This window comes from Panthera onca, chromosome C1, assembly GCF_046562875.1.
Source record: "Panthera onca isolate mPanOnc1 chromosome C1, mPanOnc1 haplotype 2, whole genome shotgun sequence".
NCBI classification, from domain to species: domain Eukaryota; kingdom Metazoa; phylum Chordata; class Mammalia; order Carnivora; family Felidae; genus Panthera; species Panthera onca.
Window position 1 is genome coordinate 33,150,412 of NC_138346.1, and position 27,774 is coordinate 33,178,185.

The 27,774-nt window shown below is 37.1% G+C and overlaps 2 protein-coding genes across 19 annotated transcripts in view; one reads left to right on the forward strand and one right to left on the reverse strand.

Annotated features, from left to right (window-relative positions):
- Positions 1-2,774, reverse strand: part of CARF (calcium responsive transcription factor) — a 101,540-nt gene extending 98,766 nt beyond the window's left edge. For 13 of the 15 annotated variants that reach the window (XM_078451000.2, XM_078450992.2, XM_078450999.2 and 10 more), the window contains exon 1: positions 2,671-2,774. The gene's annotated coding sequence lies outside the window, so the exon portion shown is untranslated. The other 2 variants (XM_078450989.2, XM_060623004.3) reach the window with 2 other exon arrangements.
- Positions 2,679-27,774, forward strand: WDR12 (WD repeat domain 12). Of its 4 annotated transcripts, none has more exons than XM_060623012.3 (14): positions 2,679-2,939; positions 3,430-3,546; positions 7,132-7,226; positions 10,540-10,634; positions 11,727-11,833; positions 12,919-13,034; positions 13,473-13,627; positions 15,348-15,393; positions 17,580-17,665; positions 23,402-23,542; positions 23,644-23,749; positions 23,914-24,046; positions 26,122-26,194; positions 27,172-27,774. In XM_060623012.3, exons 2-14 carry the CDS (start codon positions 3,506-3,508, stop codon positions 27,247-27,249), a joined length of 1,272 nt encoding a protein of 423 aa, XP_060478995.1. In that variant the 5' UTR covers positions 2,679-2,939; positions 3,430-3,505; the 3' UTR covers positions 27,250-27,774. The 4 variants fall into 4 exon arrangements, with proteins under 4 accessions (XP_060478995.1, XP_060478997.1, XP_060478994.1 ...); XM_060623014.3 differs by having other exon boundaries at positions 2,679-2,897; XM_060623011.3 differs by having other exon boundaries at positions 2,679-2,876.

Consider the following 27,774-nt stretch of genomic DNA (forward strand, 5'->3'; position numbering starts at 1 on the left):
GTAAATAATACCTCTTTTTACCTCTATGCTTTTTGAGAGCTATACAGATTATTTCATTTAATCCTCACAGTAACAGTTGGATCTTTATAGAGAAGAAAGCCAAAGCTGTCAAGTAACTTGCCTAAAATCACAGAAAGCATTAGAGCTCAGATTCAAAACTAAGCTGGAAAAACCCAAAAAACAAACTGCACTGCAAAGCCCATACACAGTCTTCAGATCATACCATACCATGCCATTATATGTTGAAAAAAGAAACCTATAATAAAGAGACACAAATCTTCTAAGCTGTGATTTTCTAGATAACAATATGTCTTCACAAGGACCACAGTAAATGAATCATGTAGTAAATCATCAAGAACAAAAAGCTTGAAGTTAACGTTCTAAGAAAAACACTCAGGGGCACCTGGGTGGCTCAGATGGTTAAGCGTCAGACTTCGGCTCAGGTCATGATCTCCAGCTCTTGAGTTCGAGCCCCGCATTGGACTCTGTGCTGACAGCTCAGAGCCTGGAGCCTGCTTCAGGTTCTGTGCCTCCCTCTCTCTCTGGCCCTTCCCCTCTTGAGCTCTGTCCCTCTCTCCCACCAGAATAAATAAACATTAAAAAAAATGTAAAAAGACCAATCAAAGTAAAAGCATTAACTACCCTAAGTACTGCATGGAGGGAACACCAAGTATGATACAAGTCACTACTGAAAAAACACCAAAGCCATCATAGTGGATGTTGAGTTGCTTTGAAACACTTATAATTTTCCTTAACCAAAGGAAGGTCTCAAATGAAGACATGTATTTTAGTGAATTCAACATTTCTGCTTGGCAAATTGAAGTTTTATCTTATTAAGCATACTTAGGTTCTGTATCTTACTGGTCATATTTTTCAATTAAAATTAAGATCAATCTGTACCATCAGGTATTGTACTTTCTTATTACGGTAAATTTCAAAATAACAATCACCAAAATTTATTAATCTTACTATATGTTTTTTGCTGTTGTTTTTCTTAAGATTTTATTTTTAGCTAATCTCTACACCCAGCCTGAGGTTCTAACTTACAACCTATAACCCGGAGATCAAGACCTGCATGCTGCATCAACGGAGCTAGCCAGGCTCCCCTGCATGTTTTTAAAAGACATTTTAATCAATACTTTATCAATAGTAAAAAAATTATCTGAAAAAGAACCTAATTATTTGAAGATTATTTCAGGCCCTATGAATTTTAATTCAGGCAATTTTACTGCTGTAACTCAAAAATCACTTATAACTAAAGGAGAATGTTTAAAACTGTCAAATTTCTTTCCACGACTACCAGATTCAGAAAATACGAAGAGCAACACTTCAGTTAAGAAAGTGTTCAAGCTTCACGTGATCTAACTTATTTAAGGCATATCATTCTCACCATTACAATGAATCACATGGTTAAATGACCACAGTTTCTATTTGCAAGCTAGGATTTCAGCATAGAGGTTTTTTTTTTTTTTATTCCTCTAACCACGAGACTATTCTCTTATTCAGCAGTCAAACTGGACATGTAAATGATCGTGATGGTAATAATAGCTAACATTTACTATGTGGCATTTAATTCTCACAGTGACCCAAGTGTGGCAGAGATTTAATATGTACTTGAAACATTCAGTTTCGAGAGCCCGCATTCTAAAAAGGTGAGTGAATTGAAAATAGTCCTTTCATTATCATTACTTTCCAATAAAAGATTGTTCCTCGCTTACAATTGTGTAAATACTTTCTCATAGTCTATGGGTGATTTAAATACCAGGTGTCTACTTAATTGTAGCACATCTTTAAGCAACGTAAAAGAAAGCTTTAGTTGTCTTCACCTGCACATACTGCTCAGCCCACAAATTCTGCAATCCAGTTTTGCCTGATTCTAAACTGCTCTCTCTTGAAGTCCCCCTCTTGCAGCTTTTCTGGCGAACGACTTAAAAAGTGACTTTGAAATCTGGATAGTATCTCTCCATCCATCCTCCCACAGCGAAACAACTAAATTTAATTAGAGTAATTCTCCCGACCATTGAGAGTTAAGACATAGGCCTTTGGGTAACTTCAACACCAAAAGTCAAAAAGCGTAGTCTGAGAATGTACGGGAGGACGCCTTTCCCTTTCTAAATGGAAGATAAAATGGGGCTCATAAAGGGAAAACAAAAAGAACCAAAAAACCAAAAACAAAAAACCTAAAAATTGGGGCTCGTGGCTGCTAAAAGGACCACACACCGGGCGCTCCCGCCCAGGCGTCTGGATACTTCTCCGCGACGGTGGCGCGTCCTGAAGCTCAGCAACCCTCCTCCAGACACCTAACCTCCACCTTCTCCAGCCTGCTTTCCCGAGGCCCGCGTGAGCAGTCCTGGGAGAGGGGTAGTAGGCCTCATTGTGTGGGACCCCGAAAAGGCCCCGAGGCGGGGCGCTGAAGGCGCCACCCGGGCCCGGTTGGGGGCGGGGACCCGCGGTTGCTCAGAGAGCAGGAGGGTCAGGAGGTGACGGGAGGAAGAGGCAGGAGGAAAGAAATGGGGGTTGGGAGGCAGCGTCCGGTCGGTGGGCGCAGACAGCTCGGCCAAACCTCCGACTCCCTTAGTCCCGCCGCCTCCGAGAGCCCTACAGGGCGAGGAGGGAAGTCCACAAAGTGCAGGAGCAGAGGGGAGAAAATTCAAAACGAGTCTACTCAACCTCGTCTTGGCTCCGAGGCCCTGCCATGGAGACCAGCACAATGCGCAGGCGCATCCTTCTGAGAACGCGCAGCGTAGTACTATGAGACAAGAGCACAGTCGGCCACCGTATTTCGTTTGTCTTCTGATTCGCTTTCCGCACGCGTATTCCTACTCTCACTGGCTCTAGAGCCTGAAGCCGGAGGCCAGAGTACTGCGAAAGACTCGGTAGAGTGATTGGGAGTATACGTAAGAAAAAGCCGAAAAGTCTTTAGCAAATTAAAGCTGAAGGTAGAGGAAATACAATAGATATCTGGCTGCGGTTGGGAAGGTTTAATACTGATAAAATTTATCTTGAGGACAGCATGGCAAAAAAAGACTACCATTCCCAGTGGTTACTGCGTCTGAGAAGCGCTGCTTTCTGGGAATGGTAGTGTCTAGGAGTTGTGTTTGAAGTATCAGGTCTGAAGACAGCGTCTTACAATTAAAAAGATAGAGCAGCAGTTTAAATTGGGCCTTTTCTGTGTCTTCTTAATCGATAACAGTTCTAAATATTTTTTAAAAAATTAAAAAAAATTAGGGACACCCGGTCTTTAAGACATGCTTTACTATCGATAATTCCTGTATCTAGGAATAGGTAGTTGATGTTTGTGGGCTGGGTCTCGGTGTGTGAGCAACCTCGTGGTTGCTGAGGAGGCCGGAGGAAAGAAAGCGGAAGCCCGGAACACGGCAGCTTCTTGCGTACCTGTGCAAGCTAATTTTGAGTTACCTCTTTTTGTAGCCTTAAAAGACCAGAGCGCCTGTTGTCTATTACCCCCTTTCGTTTCGGTAGACAAGTCCTGTGTATACTCCTCGTCATGGCTCAGCTCCAGGCTCGCTTCTTCACTGACAATAAGAAGTAAGTGAGCGCCCTTTTCTTTCCTCTCTTCCTCTCGCCTCCCTGGGATCTTTTCCAAGAACTCCTTCTGTATGACTTTGTGGAGCCTCGGTTGTCTTTGCCCACAATTCCTCCCCCAACTCCTATTTTGTTTGTTTGTTTGTTTGTTTGGCTTTACTCTTGGCTTGAGCGCGTTTTCCGATTAAGCGGAAGCGATACCTTGCCGGGATTTCTCGGGGATCTACATCTGATATCACCGATCCTTTTTGCCTGGCTTCTAAGGCTGTATATAATTTGAATTGTGACTGTAGAGGGCTTTGAGGGGCTTCACCTTTGATTCCTGAATGAAGCACATGTGATTTTAAGAATGAACAATGGACCGAGTCCTTACAGGCTGCCTGCTAGGGATGTTTCACCATTTCTCAAAACACAAGTTTATTACTATTATTTTTTTAGGTAGATAATAGACAGTGCTTTTCTAAACCAGGCTAGAAAGTGGAGCTCTGAATGGGGGTTGGTAGAACTTTTTTTTTCATGTCCGTTTGTTTATTTTGAGAGATTTTTGTATGTATGTATGTATGTATGTATGTATGTATGTATGTATTTTGAGAGAGAGAGAAAATCCCAAGCAGGCTCCATGTTGTCAGTGCAAAGCCCAATAGGGGCTAGATCTCAGGAACCATGAGATCATGACCTGAGCAGAAATCAAGAGTCCTACGGTTAACCAAGCGAGCCACCCAGGCACCCCAATAGAACTAATTTTTGGTAATAGTGTGAAGTTCTTTCAGTTACAGGTTTGTATGTTCATATACATACTTACACATGTATGCGTGTGTGTGTCTGTATGTGTGTATGTATATACATGTATGTATATGTGAACGTTTTTACCAGTGGTCCCCAGGTCAGTAGCATTTGTTTGAAATCTAATTGTATTCAGTCTTGTGGTGTACATTACACTACTAACTTTTCTTAGTGTCTTTTCAGCTATATTGTAAGTCTCTTGATGGTAGGGACTGTATTACTTTTCTTGGATTGACGGAATCAACAAATGTTTGTCAAGTTCTTCTCATACTGATGATAGTGAATATTTGTTGTATTAACAAGCTAACGCCAGTTGTAAGCTAGATAACTCCCATTTCAATTAAAATTATGTGTTGGAGCTGTATGAGTTGACCTAGTAAATCATATTCACTCTTGTATTCTTACAGTATAGATAAATTGTATTATCAATGCACATGAGTATATATACTTGGTCTGCATATTTCTCAAGGAATGTGGTGCAATAGCATGACCACCGTATTTCTTCTAATTGAAGTTTTTAATTGCGATAATTGGTGATTCACATGAAGTTTTAAGAAATAATAGACCATTGTGTTTTAACCCTGAGATAGATAGATAAACATATATGTATGTGTGTGTTTAAATTCTTCAAAAAGTTAACAAAACCTAAAAATTAAGTTCTTGGGGCGCCTGGGTGGCTCAGTCAGTTAAGCGTCCGATTTCGGCTCAGGTCATGATCTCACGGTCCGTGGGTTCGAGCCCCGCGTCGGGCTCTGTGCTGACAGCTCAGAGCCTGGAGCCTGTTTCAGATTCTGTGTCTCCTTCTCTCTGTGACCCTCCCCCGTTCATGCTCTGTCTCTCTCTGTCTCAAAAATAAATAAACGTTAAAAAAAAAAATTAAAAAATAAATAAAAATTAAGTTCTTGCTTCTTATACATTATATGTTCTGGTAAGTAAAATGGAGAGGGGGATAATTTTTTCACGTATATGTATGTAATTTACATATACGCGTGTATGTGAATTATGCTACTCCCCCCACCCTCTCATTTTACTGACCAAATAGTAGGTGAAAAGAAAAACCGAGAACTTTAATTCTAGGTTTTGTTATCTTTTGGAAATCCTAAATTACTATTTACATTTTTTTTAAGCATGATACATATAAATAAAGCTGTAGTCTTACTACTCAAAGTATAGTTTGAAGATTAGCAGCATCAACATCACTTGGGAGGTTTTAGAAAAAGCAGAATCTCAGATTCCACCTCAGACCTACTGTTTTACGATGTACGTTTTGACAAGATCTGAAGCCCCCTTCCCTAACCCTACCCCATTGTAGTAAAAAGAGATTTATTATACCGTGTCTTGATGAGCCGTAGATTCTACCTTAACATCTTTTGAAACTTCCATTCCCCACAACTACAGCCTTAATTCATGCTTTAGACTTTTTTTTTGTGGTAACAACTTTATTGAGATATAATTCACTTAGAACAGAATTCATACTTTAAAATCTCCATTTCAATGGTTTTGAGTATATTTGCAAAATTGAACAACCATCAGTACAATTTTAGAACGTTTTTTATCACCTTTTAGGTATTACCCCCTAATCCTTTCAACTACAGCCGTAGGCAGCCACTAATCTACTTTCTATCTCTGTGGGTTTGTCTGTTTTGGACAATTCGTATAAAGGGAATTTTATAGTATGTGGTCTTTTGTGAGTGGCTTCTTTCACTTAGAATGATGTTTATAAGGTCCATTCACACTGTAATGTGTACCAGTACTTCATTCCTTTTTAGGGCCAAATAATATTCCATTGTATGGATATACCACATACCAAATTTTGTTTGCAATTTTTAAGTTGATGGACATTTGGATTGTTTCCACCTTTTGGCTGTTACGAGGAGTGATGATGGGAACTTTTGTAAGTTTTTGTGTGGACATATATTTTCATTTCTCTTGGGTATATACTTAGAGTTGCTGGGTCAAATGGTAATTTCATATTTAACTTTTTGACAATTAAAAAATTTTGGGGGGGAGGCGCCTGGGTGGCTTAGTCGATTGAGCGGACTTCAGCTCAGGTCATGATCTTGTGGTTCGTGAGTTCGAGCCCCACATCAGGCTCACTGCTGTCAGTGTGTCAGCGCAGAGTCTGCTTCAGGTCCTCTGTCCCCCTCTCTCTGCTCCTCCCCCACTTGTGCACTCCCAAAAATAAGCATTAAAAAAAATTTGTTTTTTGATGTTTACTTAACTTTGGTAGAGAGAGAGGCAGAGAGCACAAGCAGGGGAGGGGTGGAGAGAGAGGGAGACACCGAATCCAAAGCAGGCTCCAGGCTCTGAGCTGTCGGCACAGAGCCCAATGCAGGGTTTGAACTCACAAACCACGAGATCATGACATGAGCTGAAGTTTGATGCTTAACCGAATGAGCCACCCAGACACCCCAGTAGTTAACTGTATTGGAGTTTTGTACTGCTTCATATGGCTTTTAGTTACTGTCTATGTCTGTTCATTTCAGCCTGAAGAATTCCTTTTACCATTTCTTGCAGGGCAGGTCAACTAGCCCAACGTACTTCTAAATATGCTCAAAGAGCTAAAGAAAACCGTGGACAAAGAATAAGAGGCAACCAGGAAAATAATACATGAGCAAAGTATCAATAAAGACATAGAAATTATAAAGAGGAGCTAGGGGAACCCGGGTCGCTTCATTTGTAACCCCATGTAGCGAAATGTCTGGCATGTATTAGATACCCAATAAATATTTGCTGAATGAATAAATGCACATTTGTTAAAATAATCCATAGACTTGACTTTGACATATCATTTCCTTTTTATAGATATGTGGTAGATGATGTTCCCTTCTCAATTCCTGCAGCCTCTGAAATTGCTGACCTTAGTAACATCATCAATAAATTGCTGGAGGCCAAAAATGGTAGGTATACATGCTCTGAGAAATTAGGAGAGGGTGCATTGCCACTAACTACAGTAAAATATATCACATTTTATTTTGTTTCCTTTTTTTAAGCCTTATTTTAAAATACCGTATGCATTTTGTAATGGTAACATTTATAAATTACGAGTTTCCCTGCTACATGATACTTTTTTAAATGCTTTGAAATACAAGTTCTCAGGAAAAATTCTTTCTTATTTATTTCAGTTTAATCTGCTTTAAAGGCAATATGGATATAAGGTGGTTGGCATTTAGGAATACGATTTTGTTGTAATAGTTATGACACTGTGGTTTTCCTAGGGAGGTCTGGGATTGGTAAGCATAGAACAAGCATCTAGGTGCTTGAGCCCCAGTTGCTACAATCCTACAAAGCAAAATGACATTGTCACTATTTGAGTATTTTGTGTAATAATAGATGCCAATACTAATACTAGTATTTTTTTAAGTATTTAGAATTCATTGAAAAATTAATGGTAAAATTTTATAAACATGCAAGGGCATCAAGTAAAACATTTAAGAGATATAAATGTTAAACATGCTGTTGTATGAAAATAAATTATTAGCCCATAAAATTCATATGAACAAGGTATGCAAAAATATTGATGAAACAAGATTGGCCAGGAGTTGATAATTGTTAAAACTGGGTGATAGGTATATGAAAGTTTACTGTATTATTCTCCACTGTTGCATATGTTTGAAATTGTCTATAATCAAATGTATATTGAAAAGTAAGGGAACCATACATAAAATAGAAGATTTAAACATGAAAGGTTGAAAATAACATGAAGCATGATCTTTAAAAATATAATTTGTCAATGAAGTCACCATTTAGAAACAAACATTTTTACCCAGATGTTTCTGTTGATTCTACCCCAGTTGGAGGAATGAGAAGTTGAGAGTTAGAAACTAATGCTTAATATATTCCTCTTCTCTATCTTCTAATAATCCTATAACTTTTTTTTTAAGTTTGAGGGTTTTTTTTTGTTTTTTTGGTTTTTTTTTTTGGTAATCTCTGTATCCAGCTTGTGGCTTGAACTCATGACCTCAAGAAGAAATCTCATGATCTTCCAGATAAGCCAGCCAAACCCCCCTGAGATGATGTTTATGAACAGTTTTTTGTTTTTTGTTTTTGTTTTTGGTGGGAGGGGGCAGAGTCTGCGGTCTTTTCATTACTAGCAAGCTATTGAAGCTATTGTTCTTGATTGAGAGATATTCACATAACACTTCCCATAGGTCCTTGCCTTTACTTCATCCAGTTGATGTATAAAGATTCTGATAAATATTTACTTCTGAATTACAACACTGCCATATATTCTTGTTGAAAAAGTCTTTGAACGAGAATAAGAATTATTCTTGTAATAGAATCTTTGTAATACCAGTGTATGGATGTTTGTTGTTACCCAGAGAGTTGTATATTTTTCTAAAGTTGTAGATTGAATGTGGGTTTCTTTTTGAATAATCAAATAATTAAGTCATTGATTGCTCTTGAGTTGAAGATGCAAATGATTCAGATTTCAGATTTTTAAAAGGCAACAATCCAAATAATCCAATGAGAGAATTCTTCTTTCAGCTAATAAATGCAGAAAGAATGAATAATTTTTAGCATTTTGTAACTCCAAATGAAATAATGGGTTTAAGTAGTGATTATCAGTAGCTACTAAAACTATTTATTACGTGTTGAAAGGCTGACGGAGAATATTAGGATGGATGGGACCAGGCTGACAATATCAGAGTCCAGATGTAGATTATCACATCATAGAAAGACATACAACAACACAATGCATTTTCTGATGTGATGCAATAGGAAACACATAATACTATGTATAAATATTCTTGCCAGAAAAACGAAGCTAACCTGAAGTCTAATCAGTTGTTTAGGTCTGCCTGGTGTATGGGATGTGTAGGTGGTAGAGGAACATCTTATAGGACATCATGGAGATGTAATCAACCAGAATGTAAGAAATACTAGAAGACAGATGACCTAATTTCTTTTTTTTTTTTGTTAAAAAAAAATTTTTTTTAACGTTTATTTACTTTTGAGAGACAGAGAGTGAGCAGGGGAGGGGTAGAGAGAGAGGGAGACGGAATCCAAAACAGGCTCTAGGCTTTGAGTGGTCAGCACAGAACCTGACATGGGACTCGAACTCAACAAGCTGTGAGATCATGACCTGAGCCGAAGTCGGATGCTTAACCAGCTGAGCCACCCAGGTGCCCCCCCAGTTTCTTTAACAAATAAATGACTGGGGAAAAAAGGAGGGGGAACTCTTAAAGATTAAATAAAACATATTAATCAGATATAATATGTGGACTTGGGATGCTGATTCTGAAAAGCTCACTGTAGGTCACTTCTCTGGCTCAGTCAGAAGAGCATGCAACTCTTCCTCTCTAGGTCATAGTTCGAGCCCCACATTGGGTATAGAAATGACTTGAATAAATAAATACACCTAAAACAAAATAAAAATAAAAAGCTCACTGTAAAGAGAAGGAAACGTGAACATTGGCTATTTGATATTAAAAGCAATAATGATTAAATTTTTTAATATCACTTTAGGTCCTTTTACTTTAGAGATACATATTAAAGCATTTACAGATAAAAATGATAGCATTTCTAAGGTTTGATTTAAAATAAACCAGCAGAGGAGTGGAGAGAGGTGTATAGATGATTGTCAGTGAGTTGGTAATTATCAAAATATGTGATGGGGGTGGGAATTCATAATGTTATTTCTACTTTTATATATATTTGGAATTTTCCATAGAATAAAAAGTTTGGTTTTTTTTTAATTTTTTTAAAATTTTATTTTTAAGACAGAGAGAGACAGAGCATGAGTGGGGATGGGGCAGAGAGAGAGGGAGACACAGAATCTGAAGCAGGCTCCAGGCTCTGAGCTGTCAGCACAGAGCCCGACGTGGGGCTCGAACTCACAAACTGTGAGATTATGACCTGAGCCGAAGTTGGACGCTCAACCGACTGAGCCACCTGGGTGCCCCAAAAGTTTTTTTAAGTAGAAATAACATTATTTTAAATAGAAATAAATAACAGTAAATAAATTTTAAATAGAAATAATAGAAACAACAATAGTAAAAAATTACACCAACAGAACAAAGTCCTCTGTTCCTAAAAATCACGGTGTACTGGAATAGAATACATGGCCTGATTATGGCATGAAGAAATTCTGGAGAAACTCAGAGGCCACACTGAATAATAAATACCTGTTTGTTCTGGGGTTTCTCATATACCTCTGCCAATGTCACTTCAGGTTCTAAGAGTGATCATTTTATTATGCGTTTTCTTTAGAGTTACACAAACATGTGGAGTTTGATTTCCTCATCAAGGGCCAGTTTCTGCGAATGCCCTTACTCAAACACATGGAACTGGAAAACATCTCATCGGTAAGTTCAAATGTTTACCTGCTCTGTTTTATGTAAGGTGTTCTCAGGTAATGTAGGAAAACATTTACAATCAGACTGAATCTTTAGCAACCAAGATTTTTTTTTTGATTAGTATTTTTTTTCTAGAAATTTGAACTTCAGTGTTTGTATATTCAATTTTGAAATCCCCTCTTCTGAGAATGTTTTACTCAAGAAATGTAGATGAATGAATATAAAAAAAAAAAAACCTTCATATTTGTGGAAGAATTATCAAGAAAGGGAATACCAAATACATGTTTATTACCAATAATGATGTACAAAATGAGGGGTGCCTGGGTGGCTGTCGGTTGAGCGTCCAACTTCGGCTCAGGTCATGATCTCAGGGTCCGTGAGTTCAAGCCCCACATTGGGCTCTGTGCTGACGGCCTGGAGCCTGCGTCGGATTCTGTGTCTCCCTCTCTCTGCTCCTCCCCAACTCATGCATGCACGTGCATGCGCGCGCGCTCTCTCTCCCCTCCTCTCTCGCTCTCAAAAAAAAAAAAAAAAAACCTTATAAAAAAGATGATTGTGCACGTATAAAAACTTTTGAGTTAGACAATTGTGATTTATAGCGGTTCCCCCTTCCTCTAATTTTCAAAGTTCCTTGATACTGCTTTTATAATTGAAAATGTAATGTATAATTTTATAATTTTTTGACAAGTTTGAGAATTATGAAATATGCATAAAATTTATCATTTTAATCATTTTTAAGTGTGTAATTCAGTGGCAGTAAGTATATTCACAATATTATGCATCTATCACGACTATCCATATCCAGGACTGTTATCATCCTCATTAAGTAGAATGCTTTTATAATTTTATTTTTTAAAGTTCCTTATATCCCCCTACCCCCCTTTCAGCATAAATTTTCCAAGGTTGTTAATATTCATTAATATTACTGTTTGCACACTGTTAGGTCAGATAAAGTTTTTCGCCTTTTGCATGGCTCCAAATTTCTGGGTTATGAAGGGGACTGACATGAAAGAGACGTAATAAACAAGGGGTCCTTTATGTTTGTAGTATACTACTTTGGAACTACTGCCTGATTGATTTCTGGTTTTTCTCTGTCACTAGGAAGAGGTTGTGGAACTAGAATATGTGGAGAAGTACACTGCACCTCAGCCAGAACAATGCTTGTTCCATGATGATTGGATCAGTTCAGTCAGAGGGGCAGAGGAATGGTATTGCCATTTTATTACGCCACTTCCATCAGTCTTTTTAATTGCACTATGTGAATATTTTTCTCTGATTGATTCTGTGTTATTTGTAAAAGTAATTTTGTGATATATGTATCAGTGTCCATGCCCAAGATCTTTACATTCAATTTATTCAAGAAGAAGCATATCTTTTCCTTCCCAAGATGTTGGAGTGACATTTGTCTATACATGAATAAGTCAAGTGTCTTAGAATATTTTATTTTTGTGTGTTGCTTATAAGACCAAAGATATAATTTGTTCCATAGAGGGGGAAAAAAACCCTCTTATAACCACAGATCTCCTGGCTTACTACCATGAAGATGCAGATCATGGTATAGGGCTAAAAAGGGCAGACTGGATCTGAGAAGGTATGGATGGCTCAGAACAAACCCGCAGTGGCCTTACTTGTTGAAAAGCATCTTGAGACTGGATCATAGTACAAGCTTACATTTTTAAAAGAATATCTTCCTGGAGTTGTTACACAAATGATGTTTTTACTGGTTTTACTTTTATCTTAGATGGTTTTACTGTTTTTCTGTTGAATGATTTTCAGTGGTTAAGTACAAAGGGCAGTTAGGCTTTACAAGCAATTTCCCTGAGTTGTAGTGTTTACAATAGTAATTAAAATGAAGTCTAGGGCTTTTTACTTATGTTTTTATCTTTAGGAGGTCAGAAAAAGTCACAGGTAAGATCTGATCTAATGTCTTTTAAAATCTTAGTCTTCATATTAAAAATCTTTTTAAAGTATAATCTCAAGATTTACTTAATTGCCTTAGAAATATAATTGGGGCACCTGGGTGGCTCAGTCGGTTGAGTGTCTGACTTCGGCTCAGGGCATGATCTCACAGTTTGTGAGTTCGAGCCCTGCATCCTGCTTTGTGTTGACAGCTCAGAGCCTGGAGTCTGCTTCAGATTCTGTGTCTACTTTTCTCTCTACCCTTCCTCCCCTCATGCTCTGTCTCTCTCTCTCTCTCAAAAATAAAAATAAACACTAAAAAAGAAATATAATTGATTTCAGGATTTGAAAAAGCTGCTTTTTGTATTTCATAAGGGTTTTTTTCTTTTCATAGGATCTTGACTGGTTCTTATGATAAGACTTCGAGGATCTGGTCCTTGGAAGGAAAGTCAATAATGACAATTGTGGGACACACAGATGTTGTAAAAGATGTGGCCTGGGTGAAAAAAGGTTAGGACTCTCTGCCTGAATGGAAAGTAATCCTGAAAAGGGAACCGGAAATAAGCCATTTTCAGTGCTGGGGCACAATGGGGATGGGGTAGGAAGTGCCATGTGCCTTGGTTATTGTGAGGTCTTTCAAAAATACAGTGTTGAAGAAGAAAAAGATTATGTAAGAAAATCCATAAGTGGTAGAATTCAATCCATACATTTTGAAAATCATAGCAGATAATGTGCTCTTTCAAGTTAATATTGTGTTAAACTCATGTTTTATAGTATTTTTGAAGGATCATCCTTTTATACTGTAAGTTACTTCTTTTTCAAAGCTGGCATATAGCTCTTTTATCTTCTTAATGTCTTTCAACAACAAAAAAATCAGTTCTTCAGTTTTAGAACTTAATGTATTTAAAATTTTTGTGCTAATTTGTTCTTGTGTTCTCCTTTCTTCAGACAGTTTGTCTTGCCTACTATTGAGTGCCTCTATGGATCAGACTATTCTCTTATGGGAGTGGAATGTAGAGAGAAACAAAGTGAAAGCCCTGCACTGCTGCAGAGGTCATGCTGGAAGTGTGGATTCTATAGCTGTTGATAGCACAGGAACTAAAGTAAGTAGCTAGTGTGTTACTAGTACTGTTCAATTAGAATTTGAGCTTCTTATGCAAACAATTTTTTCTTCATTGTCCTACAATCATAACAGTTGGTAATTAAAGAATATGATTTCAAACCCAAAGCAAATACTCTTTCAATGAGAGAGAATTCACTTCCTCAGTCTGGGTTTTTCTGGTTACTGCAGAAATTCTAAGAAATCAGGTAAACTAGCAGTTTAACTTTAATCATAGTGATTGACATTTTCAATCTTCTAGCTACTCAGTGCTTTCATCAATTGAAAAAATCGAGTTGATCATCTAAGCCTTAGCATACTCAAGGTTTGTGTTAATAGAGGTTGTTTTACTATTATTGCTGATTTACTCTTATCGTGACAAAATGGTAAAAAAAGAAAAAAACCTGAGTACAACACTATTGACATATGAGGAGTTATAAATTCTCTTGCTGTTTGAAAGTTTCCTAAACCACATTGAGTTGTGTTGGGTTTAAGAGTGTTTCTTCAGCATTTCTTTGCCAATTAGCATTAGAGGACCCTTGATGCATTCAAAGGTAAAGATTTATGATTATTCATATAGAGCCATAAAGAAAGTTTACCTGTTGTTGAGTCCAAACTTAAATGAATTAACTGTACTCTACCTTTCGCTATAAGAGATAGAAACTCATCTTGAACTTTTTTCAGCTGAAAAGATTGTGAGATCCAGGTGTGCCTGGGTGACTCAGTTGGTTGAACGTTGGACTTCGGCTCAGGTCATGATCTCACAGTTCGTGGGTTCGCGCGCCGTGTTGGGCTCTGTGCTGACAGCTCAGAGCCTGGAGCCGGTTTCGGATTCTGTGTCTCCTTCTCTCTCTGCCCCTCCCCTGCTTGCACTCTGTCTCTCTCTCTCTCTCTGAACAATGAATAAACATTTTTTAAAAAATGAAAAAAAAAAGTTTGTGAGATCCAGGAAGGAATAAACAATCACATCACTAACTGGGTGAGGATGCATTTGAGTCTTAGGAACCAATGGAGTTGAGCTTGAATGTGGCCAGCACATTCCTCTCCCTTCCTCGCTCATCTCCCTAAGTTGACTTCTTCTCTTTCACTTCAAAATGGCTTTTTCTTTAAAAAAAAATTTTTTTAATGTTTATTTTTGAGAGAGAGAGACAGCGTGAGCAGGAGAGGGGCAGAGAGAGGGAGACACAGAATCTGAAGGAGGCTCCAGGCCCTGAGCTCTCAGCACAGAGCCTGATGTGGGGCTTCAACCCAGGAACCATGAGCTCATGACCTAAGCCGAAGTCAGATGCTTAACCGACTGAGCCACCCAGGTGCCCCCAAACTGGCTTTTTTCCACATGACAATAAAACCTGGCTTTCAATATTCCTAGGTTTCACACCCTTTACCATCAGTTCCTGGAGAAGATGAACTTCAACTCTCTGGAACATAGGCTTTCATAAAAAGGTCCTGAAGGAGGGAGAGACTTATTGGTACTCTGTAGATCAGTTGCCTACCTCAATCTATGCAACCAAAGCCAGGGCACAGGGCCATGTAAGAATGGCAATGCCTTCAGTTATGAGATTGTGGATACAACTTCCAGGAGACTAGAAAGCTATGCAGATGGTACAATAGTAGTAAAGGATTTCAGAGCAAAGTAAAGGTTTTAAGTTATAAATAGAAAAATCAAGGCAAATAATACGATAGGTTATATTATATACTCTTTCTCTTCATGTATATGTTTTTAGTTTTGCAGTGGCTCCTGGGACAAGATGCTAAAGATCTGGTCTACAGGTAAATATTTGTTTATTTTGACTTACTAAAAATGTTCCAAGAATTCCAGTGAAAGAAGACTTTTTAACCCCCATTTTGATCCATAAAAATGAATCAGAGCTTTTTAGGATACAAATAAAGGAACATATCGAGAAAAATTAGTATGCTTTGTGTTTCAAAATGTGTTTCTATCTATTACCCCCTTATTTATTGAACCATGTGACTGAATTGCTGCATGTAACTCAACAACATGATTGGTGCAATGGGGCATAACTGCTTAGTTCTCAGAGTTCTCTTATTCAGGAACCTGGAAATAAGCAAAAATAGCTTGAGTCATTTTGATAACACTCCACTGTTAGAGAAATTTTAGTTAAGAGACGCTTGGGTGGCTCAGCTGGTTAAGCATCTGACTCTTGGTTTTAGCTTAGGTCATGATCTCATAGTTTGTGAGATCAAGCTCCATGTCGTGCTCTGTACTGATAGCACGGAGCCTGCTTGGGATTCTCTTTCCCTCCCTCTCTCTCTCTCTGCCTGTCCCTCGTCCATGCTCTCTCTCTCAAAAAAATAAATTTTAAAAAAATTTAAAAAAAAATAATAAATTTTAAAAAAATGAAAAAGAAATTTCATAGTTAAGCTAATTTACTTAAAAAAATAAGTTTATTTCTGTTGAGAAAGATAGACATAATGTGAGTAGGGAAGGGGCAGAGAGAGGGGGGAGAGAAGGGAAGGGGCAGAGAGAAGGAGAGAGAGAATCCCAATCAGGCTCCACGATGCCAGTGCAGAGCCCAATAGGGGGCTTGAACTCACAAAACAGAGATCATGACCTGAGCTGAAACCAAGAGTTGGATGCTTAACCAACTGAGCCACCCGGTGCCCCTTTAAATTTTTTTTGCGGTGTAGTTTTGCCAAACTTAATTTTTTTACTTTGAAAACATAGAAGGGATAATTTGGAGGAAGAGTTGGAGGAAGGAGGACTCTTAAAGGAAGGTGCTTTGAGAGTAGTGAGGAGAAAAGAGGGGGAAGACCCACAGATTGCCTAGGTAAATAGAGCAGAATCCCTATTACTTCTGAGGGAATTGCTTTATTATAGTATAATACCCTAACTACAGTTCACAAAGTAGAATTGGGGGATCAAGAAAAGCTTAAACAGTGTCAGTAGTAGGAAATAAAGATAAGTCATTTCAGTAGATTTCTCAGTAATGCTTAAAGCAAACAGGTTTGAGGCAGAAAGTTGTTTGGATAATTTTCCTTTTGTGGAATATTTTGTAATCTGAAATACTTTTAATTCATTGTTATAAAAGTGAAATAGTCAAGAAGAATAAGCATAACTGGATTGTATCTCCATGTAATGTGTTTGTTTACCTGTCATTCCCTTTTTTTTAATGTTAATTTATTTACTTTGAGAGAGAGTGTGCGTGTGCCTGCATGTATGCGGGGGAGGGGCAAAGGGAGTGAGAGAGGGAGAATCCCAAGCAGGCTTCTTGCTGTCAGTACAGAGCCCAACACAGGCTTGATCTCACAAACCATGAGATCATGACTGAGACAAAACCAAGAGTTGTATGTTTAACTAACTGAGCCACCCAGGCACCCTGTTGTTATTCCATTCGTCATAATAAAAATACAATGTGTTCAGAACTCTCCTGGGGCGCCTGGGTGGCTCAGTGGGTTACGCATCTGACTTCGGCTCAGGTCATGATCTCACAGTCTGTGAGTTCGAGCCCTGCGTTGGGCTCTGTGCTGACTGCTCAGAGCCTGGAGCCTGCTTTGGATTCTGTGTCTCCTTCTCTCTCTGCCCCTCCCCTGCTCATGCTCTGTCTCTCTCTGTCTCAAAAATAAATAAAAACATTAAAAAAGTGTTTAAAAAAAAAAAAAGAAAGAACTCTCCTATAACTAATAGTAAGCAATTTTTCATAGATATGGTAAAGTGATGAATATTCATAATGATCTTAAAGACATAGCAAGATATCAAACTGGTTAGGCTTTAGGATTTTAATGTACTCTATTTTTTGCTTTCTCCTTTTGGAAGACTAATAACCCAGGTATTGTTTTTATATGTAAATTTCTTTAACCAAAATAAGGAGGAATATTTATTCCCTAACCAGTTAAGAAAACATATACCCAGAAATGTAAGAATTCTTTTAAGACTGTTTGCAATTAATATTTACCCTAAATTTTTAAAACATCAGATCTAATTCTCTGTGATACAGTTCCTACAGATGAAGAAGATGAAATGGAGGAATCCACAAATCGACCAAGAAAGAAACAGAAAACAGAGCAGTTGGGACTGACAAGGGTAAGAATTTTTGAGAACTTACTATATTTGGCTGAGGTCTGTACTAACAAATGTATGACAATTTAATCTTTTCTATTTAAATTTCCCTTTTTCTTGTCTTGCTTTGTCAACCATAATTAGGCTTTCTTATAGTAGATTGGTAAATTTTTATTACAAATACTGTAGTATGCTACATTTATCTGAGTCTTTGAATGTAGTGGTATTTAGCCAGGCTTACAGATTGGTAGGTCGATTATTTAGCTATTATATTTGATCCCATGATGCAGTTTTTAGTAGAATCTTTTAATTGTTAAAGCTTGAATCCAAATTAAGTGAAACATTTTAATACCTCGATTGTTTAATGATATTGTTTCATACACTGAGAATATAATTCTTACTAGGAATGCTAAGTATATCTCCTAAATCAATAGAAAGTCAAAATTAATTTGAGTTTTGATTCTGTCATTTAGCTATTAGTCCAGTTAGATTAAAGTCAGTTCACCCATATTCTTATTTGTTCTGTTTTGTTAGGAAAATATTTGTCATAATATGATCTGACCCAAGTTAATACGCAAAATGAGAAGGACAATACTGAATCAGGTTTAGGAAGACATGTTTTCCATTCATTTTCTCACAGCTGTAATGAATGTACAGTAAAACACATTTGCACATTATTTCTTGTAGTTACAAATAACAAAATATTTTATAAAAACGGTTGAAAAGGAGGAATAAAGTATAATCATAAAATGATTAATCAGAGTCACATAAAATGTAATAAAAAATAGCACTTAACCAGTTCCAACTGAAAGAAGTGGTTTATGATTTCTTAGTACATTTAAACATGGACTGCTGAATTGCAAGAGGAATGATCTGACAGCTACTTAATTTCCTTATCACTTAGTCTTAAGTTAAAGCTATAAATGCCTCACCCATTGGATAAGTGGTAATTTACTGATGCATATCTCTGGTCAACCTTTAAAGAATATCTGAGTAGAAAAAGATTTCTTGAATTAGAGAAGTTAATCCCTCAGAAGGTAGCTTTTTTTCCTTTCTTTCAATTAAAGTTTGACATATGTACAATTAAGTGTACAGTGAAGTTTAACAAACATACACTCGAGTAATCACAACCCAAATAAAGCATAGAGAATTACCAACACCCTAGAAGACTCCCTCTGGACTGCTTTGCAATTGGTAGCCCATGAAGGTGATCACTGTTCTGTCTTGTGTCACCTTACATTAGTTTTTAAACTTCAGGTGATAATCTGTGAGATTCGCTTTATGTTGCTGCACGTAATAGTTCTTTTCATTAATGTATAGCATCCTCTTGCATTGACTATATCAGAATTTATCCATTCTTTTTTTGTTAAGTTTATTTATTTATTTTGAGAGAGAGAAAGTGAGAGCATGAGTTGGATAGGGGCAGAGAGGAGAGAGAATTCCAAACAGGCTCCATGCAGTCAGCACAGAACCTGATGCGAGGCTCGAACTCAGGAACCATGAGATCATGACCTGAGTTGGATGCTTAATCCAATGGATAGGCCGCCCCTATCCATTCTTCTTTTGATGGACATTTAGGTTGATTCCAGTTTTGGCTACCATAAATAACGTTGCTAAGAAAGCTCCTATACTTGGGGTGCCTGGGTGGCTCAGTCAGTTAAGTGACTTGATTTTGGCTCAGGTTATGATCTCATGGTTCATGAGTTCAAGCCCCACGTTGGGCTCTGCACTGACAGTGTGGAGCCTGCTTGGCATGTTCTCTCTCTCTCTCTCTCTCTCTCTGCCCTTCCCCCCCATGCACATGCTCTTTCTTTCTCAAAAATAAACATTAAAAGAAGTTATTTTAGGGGTGCCAACTTAGGCTAAGGTCATGATCTCACAGTTTGTGGGTTCAAGTGCCAAGTTGGACTCTGCTGATATCTTGGAGCCTGGAACCTGGTTGGGATTCTGTCTCCTTTTCTCTCTGCCCCTCCCCCACTGGTGCTTTGTCTCTATCAAAAAAAATTAATAAACATTAAAAAAAATTTTTTAGTCATTTTACTTTTCTTTTGGTGTACTTATACAGTAATTTCTGCATATGTAGAATTGGAAAACTAGAATTGCTGGGTCTCAGGGTATGCACAGGTTGAGTTTTTCAAATGTTAGATACTGGCAAAAAGTTTTCCAAAATGGTTATATCAGTTTATACTTCCACTGAAAGTATAAAAAGAATCAAAGTTACTCTACATCCTTACCAGCACTCAATATGGCCAAATTTTTAATGCCATAACTGATTTTATTTAACACATAATTTATGTTTACATTAGTTACTATTAAAAAGTGTGTATCATTTTGTCAATTTCTGGTGCTACATAGTGTAATTTAAGTGCTGGCCCTTTATTTTTTATTTTTATTTTTTATTCAAATTCTAGTTGGTTAATATATAGTGTAATATTGGTTTTAGGAGTAGAGTTTAGTGATTCATCACTTACATACAACACCCAGTGCTCAAGACAAGTGCCCTCCTTGTTAACCCATCACCCTGCTCACCTCCCTTCCAGCAACCCTGTTTGTTTCTGTAGTTAAGAGTCTCTTATGGTTTGTCTCCCTCTCTTATTTTTATCCTTCCCCTATGTTCATCCACACACACACACACACACACACACACACACCATATCTTCTTTATCCATTCATCTGTTGATGGACACTTGGGTTCTTTCTGTAGTTTGGCTGTTGTTGATAATGCTGCTATAAACATCAGGTTGCATGTACCCCTTTGAATCTGTATATTTGTATCTTTTGGGTAAATACCTATTAGTGCAATTAATGGATCATAGGGTAGTTGTATTTTTAACTTTCTGAGGAACCTCCATACTGTTCTTCAGAGTGGCTGCATCAGTTTGTGTTCCCACCAGCATTGCAAAAGTGTTCCATTTTCTTCGAATCCTCACCAACACCTGTTGTTTCCTGAGTTGTTAATTTTAGCCATTCTGACAGGTGTGAGGTGGTATCTCATTGTAGTTTTAATTTGTATTTCCCAGATGATGAGTGATATTGAGCATCTTTTCATGTGTCTGTTTGCCATCTGGATGTCTTCTTTGGAAGAGTGTCTATTCATATCTTCTGCCCATTTCTTCACCAGATTATTTGTTTTTTGGGTGTTGAGTTTGATAGGTTCTTTCTAGATTTTGGATACTAATCCTTTATCAGATAATGTCATTTGCAGATATCTCTTCCCATTCCAAAGGTTGCCTTTTAGTTTTGCTGATTGTTTCCTTTGCTGTGCAGAAGCTTTTTATCTTGATGAAGTCCCAGTAGTTCATTTTTGCTTTTGTTTCCCTTGCCTCTGGTGATGTGTCTAGTAAGAAGCTGCTGAGGCCAAGGTCAAAGAGGTTGCTGCCTGTGATCTCTAGAATTTTGATGGTTTCCTGTCTCACATTCAGGTCTTTCATCCAGTTTGAGTTTATTTGTGTGTATGGTATAAGAAAGTAGTCTAGCTTCATTCTTCTGCATGTTGCTGTCCAATTTTCCCAAAACCATTTGTTGAAGAGACTTTTTTTTCCATTGGATAGATGTTCTTTCCTGCTTTGTCGAAGATTAGTTGAACATATAGTTGTGGGTCCATTTCTGGGTTTTCTAATCTCTTCCATTGATCTATGTGTCTGTTTTTGTGCCAGTACTATAATGTCTTAAGGACTGCATCTTTGTAATATAGCTTGAAATACAAGAATTGTCATGCCTCCCGCTTTGCTTTTCTTTTTCAGGATTGGTTTGGCTATTCAGGATCTTTGTGGTTCCGCACAAATTTTAGGATTATTTGTTTTACCTCTGTGAAAAATACTAGTGGTGTTTTGATAGAGATTGCGTTAAATGTGTAGATTGCTTGGGTAGTATACACATTTTAACAATGTCCTTCTGATCCGTGAACTTGGGATGCTTTCCCATTTCTTTGTGTCCCCTTTAATTTCTTTTGTAAGTGTTCCATAGTTTTCAGAGTACACATCTTTTACCTCTTTGGTTAGGTTTATTCCTATGTATCTTACTGTTTTGATGCAATTGTAAATGGGATCAATTCCTTGATTTCTTTTTCTACTGCTTCATTATTGGTGTATAAAAATGTAACAGATTTCTGTACATTGATTTTGTATTCTTGGTGTATAACTTTTGAGTTTTGATAAATGCATAGAGTATGTAACCACTGCATCATCAAGGTAGAGAACATTTTATCATTCGCTAAAATTCGTGTTGCCCATTTGTTTTTACCTTGCTGTTTTCTTTCTTTAATTTTTTTAATGTTTGTTTATTTTTAATTTTTTTTAATGTTTATTTTTGAGAGAGAAAGAGACAGTGCAAGAGAGGGAGCGAGACACAGAATCGGAAGCAGGCCCCAGGCCCTGAGCTGTCAGCACAGAGCCAGATGTGGGGCTCGAACACACAAACATGAGATCATGACCTGAGCAAAAGTTGGACACTTAACCTATTGAGCCACCCAGGCACCCCTAATGTTTATTTATTTTTGAGAGAGAGAAAGACAGAGTGTGAGCAGGGGAGGCGCAGAGAAAGACAGACACAATTTAAAGTAGGCTCTAGGCTCTGAGCTGTCAGCACAGAACCCAGTGCAGGGCTAGAACTCACAAGTGGTGAGATCATGACCTGAAGTCAGACGCTTAACTGACTAAGCCATCCAGGCACCGCTACCTTGCTGTTTTCTATCCCAGTGTCTCTGCTGGATTATCTTTCTTACCTTTTTATTTTGCTTTGGATCACAACCGAGGTCGTTCTGTTCCTCATTCCTCTATTACGCTTCTTTACTTCTCTCAGGAAAATTCTAGAGCTAGAAGATTGGACTTAGGGATCATTTGGTATAGGAGTTGGCAAAGTATAGCCTAACAGCTGATTTGGCTGTGACCTATTTTTGTATTACAGAGAGCTAAGAATGATTTTTATGATTTTAGGTGGTTTTAAAAACAAGAGTATACAACAGACATTAGAGGGCTAAAATACTTAACTTTCTGAACCTTTACCGAGAAACGTTGCTGATATCTGATCTGATATAAGTCACTTACATTACAGATGAGGTAATGATATTTAAGGAGGTTAAATATAGCAGTTACAAATGTAGATTAACTGTCTTCCATTTCAGAACTCTTTCTCTGTTTCACTTGTTCTTTAAGATAGATATTACACCTAGTTTGGGGATTTTAATTGAGAAAAAACATTAGAGATTTTGTAGTATTAATAAATGGACCATGGGCATTATTTAAAGATTGGACAATATAACTTAGAAGATGCTGAAGAAATGGTGAGAGTAATCTATTGAGATACTTTTACCTGGAAGAGTTAGGAAGAAAATGGCAGCACCTTGACTCAAACCTAGATCTCTTTGACCCCAGATCTTTTTCAACTAACTTCTACATGTAACATGTACATATGAAAGAGTTAAGTTAGTGTTAATATTAATACTTCTCAAAATAAAAAGTAGAACAGACTGAAAAGCAGTAGAATATAGAGGAAAGACTACAAAGCTTTAAGTAATATTTGGGTTCAAACTTCAGTCTGCCATGTATAAACTGTATGACCTTGAGCAAGTTATCTTTCTCACTTTCCCTGTCTTCATTTATGGAATCAAATCAGATATATGTTTTGGATGATTGTTGTAAAGAAGAAATAAGGCAAGATATGAAAGCTAAAGCATCTGCTGTGTGGGCTTCAGAAGTAAATACTATTACTGTTGCAGTTACTCTAAAAATGCCTTTCTTTTGGGTATCTTTTCATTTCTAGACTCCCATAGTGACCCTCTCTGGGCACAAAGAAGCAATTTCATCGGTTCTGTGGTCAGATGCTGAAGAAATCTGCAGTGCATCTTGGGACCACACAATTAGAGTGTGGGATGTTGAGTCTGGCAGTCTTAAGTCAACTTTGGTAAGACTTCAAAATCCAGTGACTCTGTGGTTAACTCTGAGCTTCTAGAGATGGTTATTTCTGGCTCACCATTTAAATGTTCTTTCCTCCTTGTTTTTCAGACAGGAAATAGAGTGTTTAATTGTATCTCCTATTCTCCGCTTTGTAAACGTTTAGCGTCTGGAAGTACAGATAGGCATATCAGGCTGTGGGATCCCCGAACTAAAGGTGAGGTGTGTAAAATCCTAGAGGAGAAATATGGGTAAATAACATCAGTTTCTCCTATCACTAGAAATGTGTATAAAAAAAGATAATTTTCTACAAATACTGTTTTTGGTTCTCCTATTTCTCTTCTAAAATTCAATAATTATTATTTTTTAAATTTTGTTCAGATGGTTCTTTGGTGTCGCTGTCCCTAACCTCACATACAGGCTGGGTCACATCATTAAAGTGGTCTCCTACCCATGAGCAGCAGCTGATTTCAGGTTCTTTAGATAACATTGTGAAACTGTGGGATACAAGAAGGTAAATCCTATTTATGATCTACAAAGAAGATACTTGAAATAACTATTATATACAGAGAAAATGAAATGAATGCTGAAAAGATTATCCAAAAGCAGAAGAGTAAAAAAAGTTTTGATTATGACCTGATATAAATATTGGTGTCAAAAAGAAAAGCCAGGAGCAAAGGAATTTCGTTCATGTTGATAGGTTATTTTTTACATTCTGAAAAAATTTATATTGAACCTTAATATAAATGTGATATTATAAAAGTAGAAGGCAATGGTCTCTAAATAAATGGCACTATAATCTATATAATAAATATAATCTATAATAAATTGCACAAATAATAAATTATATATTAATAGAAAATTAAATAAAAATACATATTAAAATTTTTTTTAAATATTTATTTTTGAGAGAGAGAGAGAGAGAGAGTGTGGGCAGAGGAGGGGCAGAGAGAGGGAGACACAGAATTGGAAGCAGGCTTCAGGCTCCTAGCTGTCAGCACAGAGCCCAACGCAAGGCTCCAATTCACAAACTGAGATCGTGACCTGAAGTCGGGTGCCTAACCGACTGTGCCACCCAGGCCCCATAGAAATACATACTTTAAAAGATAACTAGATACTAAAGTTTTTTGTTACTAGTATATATGAGTGTCCCCAGTGAAATGCATACACAGTGTATTTACATATTTTTACAGGTAGAATGGAGAGGCATTAATCAAATTACCTGTTCTTTGTTTACCGAAATCTGGATTTTAACATCCTGATACTACTACCTTATGATGCATGATTTGTTAATACCTAGAAGGTTATTTACATTTAGTTGGATACTTGATATAGCAATTATATAGTTTCTGATAGCAGTGCTATGAAGAAAGTAAAGCAGAGTAGAGGGACACTTCTTTAGGGGTGGGCTATTCTTGAAGGTGATTTTATAATAGTGAATTGAACATGGGAAGGTATCAGCCATGCACAAATCATGGTAGAGAGAACAGCAGATAAGGTAGGGAAAATCTTGGCATGTTGATAAAATACCAAGAGGGTCAGTGTTGATGGAGTGGAGTAAGCCAGGAGAAGAATGGCAGGACATGAGACAGGTCGTACTATACTGAGCAAGACTTAAGGGGCCAAGCTAAGAAATTTGGGTTCCATTCTAAATGTTATGGGGAAGGCTTTGTGGGTTCTAAATAGGGTAGGAAGAATGGAAGCAGTTCCTAGGTTGGATTCTAGGTATATTTTGAAGACCTCTCTTTGGCAGGATTGGCTTATGGATGGAATATAGAGATAGGAATCAAGGAATAATGGCCATATTTTCTGCCTGCGCAATCGGGCCATTAGTGGTACAACTTACTGTGATGGAAAGAGTAAAAGAAACAGGTTTATGAGGGAAGATCAAGAGTTTTGTTTTGGTTATTTTAAATTCGTAGTGCCAGGGGCGCCTGGGTGGCTCAATCGGTTAAGTGTCTGACTTCGGCTCAGGTCATGATCTCACGGATCATGGGTTCGAGCCCCACATCAGGCTCTATGCTGAAAGCTCAGAGCCTAGAGCCTGTTTCAGATTCTATGTCTCCCTCACTCTCTCTCGCTCCCTCCCCTGCTCACGCTCCTGTCTCAAAAATAAATAAACATTAAAAAAAATTTTTTTTAAATAAATAAATTCGTAGTGCCCATGGGATAACCACATGTCAGGCAATTGGATATACATATCAAAATCAGGGAGAAGTTTGGGCTAAAGATACAAATTTGAGAGTTATCAGCATACATATGGATGGACAAAGGATATATAAAGTCGTGATTTGAGGGTAAAAGGAAAATAGTCAAGGAATATGAAAATGGGCCTAATTATGAATAAATATTTGTAAATAAAAAGCATTTTTCTTGAATATTTATTGCAATAAATCTCTGTATTCTGCTAACGATAGGGGAAAATCAACAGAGCCAATCAAGTAAATACTCAGGATTTTTAAGATTAACTGGTTATTGGGGCAAGGATGGTAAAGTCGGTAAAGTTTTCAGAAAATTGTATGTGATTAGTCATGTATGTTTTTTAATACTTTGAATTGCATATAACATGGTAATACTTTGATCTTTTAGTTGTAAGGCTCCTCTCTATGATCTGGCTGCTCATGAAGACAAAGTTCTGAGTGTAGACTGGACAGACACAGGGGTAAGAATTTGTTATTTGGTGAAAGGAAAAAATAAATCTGGTGCTTATATTTAGAGAGTTACTACTTTCAATATATCTGAGAATTATAATTCTGTATTCTAAGTTTCCCTTAATATTATTCATAAAATCTCACATCTCATTCAAAGAAGAAACATATTTGTCCTTTACTGTTAGGAGTAGTAAAATTTGGAAAGTTTTAAGCAGTTTCTTTCTCTAGTATTGTAATGAACTGCTTTAACTCCATAAACTTGCTCCTTCAGACTTACTGGATCTAAGTATTTTCTACTTACAAAAAATCTTATAGAATAAGTCTAGACCATAAAATCTGCTTAAAGGATTACAATTTACTTATTTTTACGTATAAATATTAGCTCTTATTGCCTAAGAATTCTTTCCAAATACAGATCCTAGAGCTACTTGAATAATTTGTAATATCCATTTACCTGCAAATAGTTAATATACTTTGCTATAAAACTTAATTTTCTTAAATAGGTAAACTATATCTTCCCTCAAACTTTTAAATTTTATTATATTTCTTAAATGTTTCTTGGAAAGTACAGTAGTAGTGTATCACACCCCAACCAAATTCAAGTGATCATTTTTAAAGTTTTTTTTTTTTTAATATGAAATTTATTGTCAAATTGGTTTCCATACATCACCCAGTGCTCATCCCAACAGGTGCCCTCCTCAGTGCCCATCACCCACTTTCCCCTCCCTCCCACCCCCTATCAACCCTTAGTTTATTCTCAGTTTTTTAGAGTCTCTTATGGTTTTAATATAGTGTATTATAATATGGTAGTGAAAACTGATGTAATGGGTCCATTTAAGTATGAACTCTCAATGAGAGTTAATTGCTTATCCATTAAGTCCTTCTGTAAATCAGAATCATCGGTATTTAACTGTGTTTAACTATCATATGAAATAATTATATTTACTTATATGTTTGTGCTTTTTTTTTTTTCTCTCCCTTTACGCAGTTACTTCTGAGTGGAGGAGCAGACAATAAATTGTATTCCTATAGATATTCACCTACCACTTCTCATGTTGGGGCTTGAAAGTGAATGATAGATTTGACTACAGAGATTGTGTCTGTAAATGAAATAGAGAATCCTCAGATTGCATCAGTGACGGTTCAGAAAGCAGTCTCTTAAAGTTTATAGTTTCATCCTTGATGATAACTATCACTATTTCTTTGTTTTGTATTTATTATATAGTAGTGTGTGTTGTTAAAATGTAAAAGTGACCTGCCTTCTCAGCCATATGCAAACTCTTGAAACTAAACTGAATTTTTTATTTCCTTTTAGAGGTATTGGTTTGAATTAAGATTTGTTTTTGAAATGCTGTAAAAGCATATATTTAAAGTAATTGTCCAGATTTTCATTTCTGATGGGGACACTTAAGTATTCCTATGTTAGCTGTTTAAGAAAAGTATCTTAAGAAAACTAATAAATTCTATTAGAAAAAATTAGAAATAACACTTTGCTTTGGGTAAAATAAGTGATGTCTAACCTATCAGATTTTGTGGGCATTCAGCATTGAAACATATAGATCCTGCTGCCAATTAAGAGTTTGCTAGAGTA